The sequence below is a fragment of the Prionailurus viverrinus genome, chromosome D4 (assembly GCF_022837055.1).
Source record: "Prionailurus viverrinus isolate Anna chromosome D4, UM_Priviv_1.0, whole genome shotgun sequence".
Lineage (NCBI taxonomy): Eukaryota > Metazoa > Chordata > Mammalia > Carnivora > Felidae > Prionailurus > Prionailurus viverrinus.
Window position 1 is genome coordinate 15,814,917 of NC_062573.1, and position 11,344 is coordinate 15,826,260.

Genomic DNA, 11,344 nt, shown 5'->3' on the forward strand with positions numbered 1-11,344 from the left:
CTCTCCCTCTCCTCTGCTTGTGCTCTCTCCAAAAAAAAAAAAAAATTAAATATAAGTGTAAATGTTGCCAGAAATTGAGATTTCTCAGCAAGTTATACATACATCTTTTTTTTTAAACAAAGTTCTACAAGCACTTATAAACAAAAATTTCACTTCCCGCTTCCAGCACTCAATTTCACAAGGCAACAAAAGTCCATGAAGCCTTAAAACAAACAAAATCAGACACAAAATGTTGCTGCCATAGAAAACGATGAATTAAGCAAAAAATTTTATTTCCAAGCTCATCAAAGATAATTACAAACACAAATCAAGTATCCTTTTAAAAGTGTCCCAAATTAAATCAAAGGCACATCATCAAAGTAAAACCTACTTGTGACAGTAAGAATTCATTTAGGCTGTAATATTTTCACATTATTTTGTTTTTAATCATTTGCAATGTTCTGAAGATCACATTTAAACATTTTTTTAAAAGGCCTAATGTATTTTTGTTTTGTTTTTTTAAATACAACCACAACTATAAAATAGAGGAACTTAAGAAGACAAAGACGAAATCTGGTTCATACACAGGATGGGGCAATCTCATACACAACACAACATGAATCTTTCCAAACAAGTTTGCTAAGAAATAGCTCCCATGTTTAGTGTTACAAATAAAACAATCTTCTCATTTAGGAAAATCAAGACATGATTTGATTGATAAAGCCTATTCTTCCCCCAGTTTTACACTTGCTTGTCTTTATTTAAACTGTAAATTCACAAGAAAAGAACAAGTTTTGTGGTATAAAAAATCTTAGGAACAACAAATTACAAATATTCATTTTTTTAACAAACAAAAATGTTTTCCTTCCCAAAATGTAAACATCCAGTAAATAAAACAAACATAATTTCCAGGTATAGAAACACCAGTAATTCGCTTATTAAAGAGGTGTATTTGGTGGTAACATTTTTGTTTGTCTTAAATATAAAAGAACTTTACCAAAAGAATCAGGCCATTATTATTTAAAGTCTACTCTTTCACCCAGTTTCCTTATCTGAGTAGAAATTCATCAATTTCTATAGAATTTTGGCTATAGGACCAGGCCATAGGAAAGGTATGAAATATCTAAAAGTCATTTGGCTGGAGAAAAGTGTTTTCTTGAGACTTGGACGCAGTTATTCATCACTTTGCGCTTAAAAGCATTCCTCAGTGAACTTCTTCCCTACTGGAAACAGAATTGGGTAGGTTTTCACTTTAGTAAGATTTATACATAAAATTAACTAGTCATCATTTCAGGTCACTTTAGTGTTCTCAAAGTACAAAGTAACAATATAAAAAACATCCAAGCCACACCATTGAATGAGTAACATCCATTAAAGTGCTTTATAAAAAGGAAAATGCTATGTCAGCATAAGACTATTATTTTAATACCATAAATGTGAACATTTTCCATCAGGAGGTACAATAGTATCCGATAGTATGATTACTTCCTTCTTGTTAATATGAATAATTTCCTTTTGCAAATATATGAAAAAAGACCTAAGATGATTACTCACTGAATGAAAACCCTCAGAACACATAATTTGAAATGTGTTGGCCCCAAAAGACTCTAGTAATCTATACCTTGACCTCTTCCAAAAAAAGGGAAAAAAAACAAGTGAAAATGTGAATGAAACCCCATACAACACATTAGAACCTATGAAATTTCTAATATGCCACCAAAGAGAGGTGTTTTCATTTCAGTAATCAATTTTTAAAGTTCTTTTAACTCTACCCACACTTTTCCCTAATAGCTACATTTCTTCTTCCATTAAAACAGATCTATTGTGAAAGCCTCCAGGAAAGAAATCACAGCTGGTGGTAGGAACAAGACTCCACTGCAGAGTCCTTAGTCCCCAGAGCAGCAAGTCAGCTGATAGCACCGAGCAGCAAATCACAACTCTGGGATGGTGTCAGGACAGAGATGGTGGGATTAAGGTCATGAAATTACTATCAGCCAACTCGGTTAAAGAGCTCAAGTACAGAAGGATATTAACATCTCAGAAGTTAGTACCAAAGAGGATTGAGACTCTCTTAATGAGATGTATTCCACAGGCAGCCACCTAGACTCACCTTCAGGGAAAGTTGTGCATTTTGCTATTCTTACTTTAATTCCCCCAACAATAGTAGATATTGAAAACTCTGTTGCCCAAGCCCTTGGGGAGCCCTGGGATAATGCCACAGCCCCTAGACAGCATGGTGGTGTATCATTACTCACCAGCCTTTAGAATAAAGCACAGGATCTGGGCTCCCGGAAGGGGTTGCTTCCAGCTGGAACACCTACCAGCAGGGCGTCCTTGCAGGCATTCTGCATGCAGTACTGTTGAAGCTCTGCAGCTGCCTGCGAGACCTGAAACAAAGGGACCACAGCTTGACATGCTGCTCACAGCCAGAGCCATCTGACAGCCATTTGATAGTCTGAGAAATGATCCCACAACTTGATAAAGGCCACACATCCTGTGATCTCCACAAGTCTCTTTTTTGATGAAAGTTCTAATACCTGAACTCAAAAGGGAAATGTTACCATTTCTATGATTTAGGGTTGCTTCTTCAATAAAGATAAAGCTGCATCTTTGATCCATTTAGAATCCTAGTTTTGAGACTGAGTTTGAGTTTTGGTAAAGAAAATAGCTCATTCTAGCACATCTGTTACAAATTTTCACTTATATAAAAAAGCATGCATTGATATATTCAGGTTTGCCATGTGAGCGAACTGTTTTAATGTTTACAAGGCTGGCGCCTTATCCAGTCTGCCCAAAACAAGTGACAAGTTTTCTCCACCATGCTTTTGAAGCAGGATGGCTTATTGGTTATGAGCACAGCCTCTGGAACCAGACTGCCTGGACTCAAATTCAGCTCCATCACTACCTGTAGGATCTTGGGCAAGTTAACTTAATTTCTCAGTTTTTGTTTTCTCATCTGTGAAATGTATTTTGTAACAGTACCTGACTCAGTGAGTTGAGACAATTAAATGAGCTAAATGCATGTAAAACACTTAGAATAGTGCTGACACACAGTCAGCAATACATTGTGGTAGATAGACTGCAAGAACAGTCACAATATTTTGCAGTTCCTCTCACCAAAAGGTAGAGTCTGTACCCAACCCTTGAATCTGGGCTGGCCTTGTGACTTGCTTTGACCAGGAAAATGTGGCAGAAATAATGGGCAAGTTCCAAGCCTAGGCTTCAAGAGCCTTTCCAACTACTCTTGCTGTGGTTTGAACTCTAAGACCACCATCCAATGAGCCCAGGCTAGCCTACTGGAGATCGTGTGGAGAAGAATCAGTGAGCCAGCTCCCACCACCTGCCTACCAACCTCCAGACATGTAAGTGAAACCATCCTGGATCATCCAGCTACCAACCAACCCTCCATTTGATTGCAGATCCATGGAAGAGCCCAGCAAAGAGCAAGCAGCAGAACTATACAGCTGAACCCAGCTCAAACTGTAGACCTAAGAATTGTGAGTTAATAAATGTTGCTTTAAATCACTAAGTTTTAGAGAAGTTTATTAGCTTGCTTTTCCCTCAAAAGAAGTTCTGACATTTTCATGTTAATTATAATTGGAATTAATGGTTATAAAATAAGTTATTTATTCAAAAGGAATTTAGAACCAATTATGCTCATGCTTACTAACTCTATATCAGAGGGAAAACAGATGAACTCCACACATGATGGGTAGGAGAAGACTACCTTCCTGGATCCCTGGAGAAATGGGACTAACTGGACCCCATCCTACAGAACATGGTCAAAAAGTTGAGGGGATATGCAGAGAAAAATAAGAGAAAATTAAAGGGTGCAGCATTTCTCTAGCACTTTTATAGAAGAGACTCTGGAGGGGGTGGAATACAAGCCCAAACACTTAGAAGTTGTCACTGCCATTGGAGGTGGGATACCCAAAGTATATGACTTTCCTTCATTTGAGTCCATGCTTACACAGCAACTTCTGAGAGAATTCTCCAAAACAGAGAAGGGGTCCTTAGAAGGATATGGAACAGTCCAATCACTGGGAAGGGATGCCTTCCATTATATGCTAGAAAACTGATGTCCTGGTTTATTTACCAGTTAGCAAGTCTGCTCAAGAGAAGACATCTCTGGGTGTGCTGAGGGCATCCATTCATCACTGAGCCCTGAAATGAGGCAAACTAGACCTGGAATGTTGTGACTCCCAAAGGTGCTGCCTGAAAGAAGCCCACCAAACACCTGAAACCATACTACCGTGAGAACACCCCACAAATAAGCTTATTATCTGTGTGACCTTGAGCAATTGACTTGAATTCTCTCAGTCTGTTTCATCACCTATAATTATTTTTTAAATGTAGAAAGTATCTTCCCTGTCTAGTCCACAGGGTAGGCAGGCATCTGGCTCACAGGTCTCCTTTCCATCTCAGAGGCCAACATCATCTTGAACATTTTTCGACAATCCTAGTTTCAGTTCCCTGACCTCCTTTCCTCAAACAACCTTCTCCCCAATGCCAAGTTACAGCTAAACCTGTAACTGCTCCACATCTGAAATTTTACACTTCAACATCCTACTTTCTGATCACAATCTCTCCTACCCATCCAGAATGCCGCTTCCTTTCTTCTTACTATTCAAAGGGTTTTACATGCATTTAGCTCATTTAATTGTCTCATCAACTCGCTGAGTCAGGTATTATTACAAAAATACATTTCACAGATAAGAAAACAAAGACTGAGAAATTAAGTTAACTTGTCCAAGATCCTACAGGTAGTGATGGGGCTGAATCTGAGTCCAGGCAGTCTTTGACCTCAGGGAGAACACCTCCTCCCCTTGTGCCCTCCCCATCACCAGCAGGCTGACTCAGTTTCTTCTCTAACCAGCCTAGGTTCAGCCTCTTCCTGGCTAACCCCTCAAACTCCTTGCCCTACATCCCCACCTCCATCTTTCCAGCATACTTCCCCTGATAACCCACTACTTGGATCAACCACTATTCACCTTGAGTACTCCGAATCCCCAAGCAGGACAATCAGTCTCCAATCTCAAAGTAGCTGGGTCTTTAGAGTCATAAGGTGTCTACGGATGTGCCTGGTTGGGGATCCTCTTCCATTCCCACCAGCACTTTCCCCACCCTCACTCTTGTGATTCCATTAGCTCCCTCCCCTCTGCCCTGGAGGTAAACTTCACAGAGAAAATCGTCATCCTACAAGTCCTTAAGTCCGTATGTCTAGAAACATCTATCTTCATACATGTCCGGATTTCCTTTCTTCCCATCTCAGAAGGTGTGCCTCCAATCCCATACCCCCACAGAGTGTCTCCTCTACCTCCAATTCTCCTTCTCTGTTTGTTCCTCCTCAACCTAAAAATCGTTTGTTCCCTTCCCTCAGCCTCGAAATAAGGCTTTTCATTTTCTAAATTAAAAAAATAAAAGTTGTTTCCTCTTTAAAACCAGATTTCTTTTTTTTAAAAAAGTCTGTCTACCCTATTACGATCTAGATTCTGCTTCTACTACCTATGTTATTAAAACCTCTTCTGTGGTCCGTAATTCTTTACCTTGTTTTATAATCTTCACTTATGGTCTGAAATTATTTTACTTGTTGGTTAATGTGTTTATTGATGATCTTTGCCACAATTATCAGCATATTCTCAGCACCTAATACAGTGCCAAATACAGACAAAAGGCACTATGGAGGTACTTGGAATATCACAGCAGGTGTATTCATACATACGGACATACATTCTACATATGAACATAGGCTGAATACGTGTTCACGCATACGAACATACAGACCCTCGTTGCTCAACACAATTACACAACAGATGTTTTCCAATCAACTGACTAAACACTGGCCACAGTGACTAAGATTCCAATTTTTGAAAATCCCTCTTTCCTCACTTCCTCTTGGTTCTCTCTCGGTCACATTTTGGCTGGTCCTGGGCTCCACACTCTGATTTCTTCGTTAATACACTGTTTTCACCCCCATACATTCTAATGACCTCTTGCAGCCTCTTGTTCTCTGAGCTTTGAGCTTCAAGCCCATGCGGCCCAACACATGGAAATCTCCGCAGAGTCCACAAGTCCAACACTGAACTCCATATTCCCCGATCCCGCTCTCCCTCCTGTCTGTCGTGGTGCAGGGCAGGGCCCTACACCCTGTCACCACGCCGAAAACCTGAGCCCCGTCTTCACGCTCTCGCTCTCGTCCCATCAACCCATCAGCGAGGCCGGTCCTCGTCGCCCCGCAGGCCGGCACCAGCCCAGCCAGGCGAGCCGCGCGGCGCGGGCATCCCGGGTCTGCGCGCGTGCGCCCCGCGCCGCACCGCCTCCCACACCCCGAGTCACCGTCTGCGCCGCCAACAGGGAGACGCCCCCAGGGCACTCGACCCCGAGGGCGCGCCCGTCTCCCCCGACCCACCAGGCCCTGCCTCCTCCCTCGGGCCCGCGTCCCCGCCGAGCCGCGGCATCTAGCCGGGGCCGGGCCGCCGTCCTCACGGCCGCCATCGCGACCGAGCCGCGGCGAGAGGCAACCGGCCTCTTCTCTCACGGCTCCCGGGCGGCGGCGGCCGCCGCAGGGAGGGAGGGAGGTCCCCGCGCCCTGACCAAAGGGCGCCGCCGCCCGCCTCACCTTGATTCTCTCCACGCCAGCCTCCAGCTTGAGCTGCTCCACCAGGCGCTGCAGGGCGTTCACGCTGGCCCCGGAAGACATGGCGGCGGCGCTGGGCTCCGAGGGCAGGCGAGCCGGGCTGCGGGAGCCGCCAGGCCCCTAGAGCGAGCGCCGCCCCGGGGCGGGGAAGCCGCTGCGCCCGCCCCACCGCCCGCTGCCCCGCCTCTCCCGGCGGTCGCCCCCCGCTCGACCGGAGCTGCAGGTAAGCGGCAGTGTGGGGTTCCCGAATCACCTGACACTTAACTCTCTCTGCTCTCTAAACATGCAGAGTACCCGCTCTGAGCCTGGAAGCAGAGCCGCTCTGCGGGCGCACGCGGGGCTTCTGGAGGAGCGAGCGCGACCTGAAGGGGGGTGGCAGGGCGGTGGGGACCGGGAACGCGGAGACGCACCCCTGAGAAACCGGAGCCGTGACTCCGTGTGGCTGCAGCTAAGGTGGCAGAGGAGTTGAAGTAAGCTCACGAAGGCTCCCATGCCACGCTGAGATATTAGCTGGGAGAGACCAAGGACGGTTGGTAGGCGCCCCATGAAGCGGTAACAGGTCTGGAAATCACCTGGTACCGTTTCACGGGAATCCCGCCAGTTGACTGGATAGGAAGTAAGGTCAGCAGGGCAAAAATCCCAGGCCCTGACATCTTTGCGGAACGTGTGGAAGAAAATTAAATTCTGCCCCACCCCACCCCCACCCCCGTCCCGTCTCACCATTTAGTTATAACCATTGTTTCTGTTGTGCTGCATTCTTTTTACTTTTTTCATTGTGTACCTGGGTTTGTTTTACAAAACTGGCATCATTCCTATGTGTAAAATATATGTTTTGTGCTAGTCTTTTCACTTATTGTATCATGAATACTGCCTTTATTGTTATTATACATCATTGTACAGTGGTAGATCTGTGAGCAACACGGGTTTGAACTGTGCGGTTGCACTTATTCGTGAATTGTTTTCAGTGCAGTACTGAAAAATATTTTCTCTTCCTTATGATTTCCTTAATGTTTTATTTAGCTTTGTTGGAAGAATGCAGTATATATTACATACAGCATACAAAATACGTGTTAATCAACTTTGTGTTATTGATAAGGCTACCAGTCAACAGGCTATTAGTAGTTAAGTTTGGGGGGAGTCAAAAGTTATATGTGGATTTTTGACCGCATGGGATCAGTGCCCCTGCCCGCCTTTGATACAGTTGTTCAAAGGAACTGTATTTGTCAGAACCCACATAAACTGAGTAATGCAAAAACACAATATATTGGCTTGTGTACCTGAAGAGCCCAGGCACTTTAAAGTAGTGGATTTAATTGCCCAAATAGTAGCTTTGGGACTCTCTCTCTTGGCTCTGCTGTTTCTGAGTGTTGGCCTCATTTTCTTCAATGGTAAATAGACTCTATAAGAGGTGCTGTGAAGAAAGTTGTGTGTGTTTTTATTGTCCCAGCCTATCAGACTCAGGAGCAAGAGCGCCTCTTTTCTCGTTGTTCCAACAAAAACCCCATACTGGATCTCATCAACCTTATGCAGTCATGTGCCCACCCTGAACCAGTTATTATTTGAAAGCAAGCATTGTGTAGTCAGAATGCTCAGATTAGCTGTGCCTGGCCAGGAGGAGGAGGAGAGATGCACCACCCGACTTCCCCATTTAGGACTGAGCCACTCATTCCCCCAGCCGCTGGGAGTAGCCACAGCTGATACCTCAGCTAAGTCCCTCTCTGGGAACTGCCCTTAGCTGAGAACCATCCCTCCCAGTGTCAGCTCTCATCCACATTGACATGGGATGTATAAAACCCGAACCCCAACCCCATTGCCTCAAGTTGGAACAACACTGAAAGATGATCCACAGCTCCTTGCTGGGATCATCTGAGGCCTTTATGGCAACTACTTCACAGTTCAATTCCTCCCTTTGCCCAATCCCCACTCCCTAGACTTTCCCACAGGTGTTGATTTTCACACTCCCCAGTAAACTTTCTGCATGAATATCTCCATCTTAGAGTCTATTTCTCTGAAAAACCCAAGCTAAGCTACCCAGACTACATGAACTGAGAGGGGTAGGGGAAGAGTGGTTGCTCAAAGAAAAACCAGGGTGCTGATACCAGAAGGGGGCCAGGAACAGTGAGAAAAGATATACCCTACATCCATTATTTTTAATGAGTGCATGGTATTCCATTGTACAACTGGATCATAATTTACCTACTGCCCTATTAATACTATGATGACCACCTTAAACATACAGCTTTGTGCATGTTTTTTTTTTTTTTTGGTTGCGTTCCTAAAAGTGAAATTGGTGGATTAAGAATATAAACAGTTTCTTAAACTTTTCCCTCCTGTATCCTCCAGAAAGTGGTAGTATGTGCTATTCCCACCAGAAGACTGCTTATTTCTCTGCACAGGTGCAATTCTACATTGTGGTTCTTTATCTTTATCAACCTAATAGATTGGTATGGCATCTCAAATCTTTTAAATATCTTGAGTGTTGAGACTGAACATTTCTTTGTGTGTGTGTGAACTATGTGTTTAGTTTTTCAGGTGTTAAAGTTTTTCTTATGATGAGCAGATTTGCAAATTTTGAAGCCCTCTCTAGTGACAAGTTCCCTCACCACAAAGAACTTAAAATACATGCTAGTCAAAAGATGAAAGTACATGTTAAAAACATTACTAGATTGGTGAGCAATACAGAATAGAATGGTCATGGGTCAAAAAGATGTGGCAAAGAACTCAGAGCAAAGGTATAGACCGGAAGGATTAGAGAAAACTCCTCATAAATGGCAGGACCTAGACTTTGAAAATATGTGTCCTGCACAGGGCACAGGGGAAGGGGAAAGAATTTCAACAATGGGAGAGCAGGCTATGTACAAATGGAATGAATGAATGAATGAATGAATGAATGAAGGCTCTAGGTGGTAATAGAAGATACACAGCTGTTAAGATTCAAAGTCACAGAAAACCTCAAAAGAAACAAAAGTTTGTGGCAAACAGTGGGATAGCCACAGGGTAATAACACATTTTAGAAGTATTAATCCAGGATGAGGATACAAAATGAACTGAAGTTGAGGAAACAAAATGACTTCAATAATGGCTTTTTGTTTTGTCTTTTTGGTGGAGAAAGTGGCTGGGATGAGGCCTTAGACAGGACTATGAAGGAAGGATGGAGAACAAATTCAAAAGACTAAATCAGGAGTACTGTATGGTGCTTATAAAATGCAAAGGAAAGGGAGGAAAGGGTTCTGAAGCAGAGTGGGCTAGAATTGGTGCCTGTAACAGATGTCAGGAAACAGGCCTAGGTTTGAAGAGAGGAGTAAAAAAGAGGAGTTTGGTTTAGGAGAAGCCAAGTCTTCAGCTGTAATGCTACATGCCTCTAGGCTGTTGGAAATGTTGTGGCAAGATGGTGATGTGGGAGACATCTCACAATGAAAGCTGAAGCAGTGAGATTATCTCTAATTAGAAAAGGCAACTTTGGGGCTGCCCACACTGAGGGAACACATAGTACTTGTGTATCAGCCATAGGTAGATGTGTCCCACCTCCTTCCTTCATGCTATATACACCCACCATCTCTGCCCACCTCGGTATGACTGATTGTGCTACTCTTGGAGAGTGGTCGAATGTAGAAAGAAACACCAAAGTTTTAGCATACAGCCTCCCACAGTGATCCACAGACAAGCAAGCTTGGTGCCACTTGTAATTGAGGAGGGCAGACCATCTGTGTTTTGCTTTGTACTTTACCAAAATGTCTTCTCGTCCATTATTTTTGCATCATGGAACTTCAGAGTGAAGAGACTCAGATAACGTAGTCTATCCCAATTATACTTATTTATTTTTTAATGTTTATTTATTTTTGAGAGTGCGCGCGTGTGGCCAGCACAAGCCAGGCAGGGGCAGAGAGAGAGAGGGAGGCAGGGTATTGGAAGCGGGCTCCTCGCTGACAGCAGAGAGCCCAATGCAGGGCTCGAATCATGACCTGAGCAGAAGTCAGACGCTTAACTGACTGAGCCTCTCAGGCCCCTCATCCCAATTTTAGAGGTGAGGAAAACTAAGAGCCACTAAGGAAAGTGACTTAACTAGTATCTCACAAAGTGGGAGTAGGGAAAATAACTTTCATTTCAGCTTTCAAGAGAAGTCACTGCTCATCTGGAGGAGTAGAATCTGTTCCCACAGATGTAGTTATTTCTAGAGCTCTGAAAGGAGCTGAGGCCTGGGGACAAAGAATCCTTTCCCTCAGCTGAAATGAACAGATCACCAATATATTATTTTAATTTTCTTAAGTCTTTGTTTATCTTTTGAGAGAGAGAGCACGCAAGCAGGGGAGGGACAGAGAGAGAAGGAGAGACACAATATGAAGCATGCTCCTGCACAGAGCTTAACGCAGGGCTCGAACTCACAAACTGTGAGATTGTGACCTAAGCCGAAGTTGGACATCTAACCAAATGAGCCGCTCAGGCACCCCACCAATGTATTATTTTAAAGAATTTGTTACACATTTTTTTTTTGGTTAAAATAAGAATGTATAATACAAATCAAAACCACAATGAGATACCACCTCCCATTTGTCAGAATGGCTAAAATTAACACAGGAAACAACAGATGTTGGCAAGGATGTGGAGAAAGGGGAACCCTTCCACTATTGGTGGGAATGCAAACTGGTGCAGCCACTCTGAAAAACAGTATGGAGTTTCCTCAAAAAGTTAAAAATAGACTTACCCTACAACCCAGCAGTTGCACTAAGT

At 43.6% G+C, this 11,344-nt stretch overlaps 1 protein-coding gene across 1 annotated transcript; it reads right to left on the reverse strand.

The window, feature by feature from the left end:
• Positions 1-251: 251 nt before the first annotated feature.
• On the reverse strand, positions 252-6,754 carry GNG10 (G protein subunit gamma 10). The gene is made up of 3 exons (XM_047831532.1): positions 6,599-6,754; positions 2,235-2,366; positions 252-1,202 (listed from the first exon to the last, which is right to left on the reverse strand). The coding sequence occupies exons 1-2, from the start codon at positions 6,677-6,679 to the stop codon at positions 2,241-2,243; spliced, it is 207 nt and encodes a 68-aa protein (XP_047687488.1). The 5' UTR covers positions 6,680-6,754; the 3' UTR covers positions 252-1,202; positions 2,235-2,240.
• Positions 6,755-11,344: the final 4,590 nt, after the last annotated feature.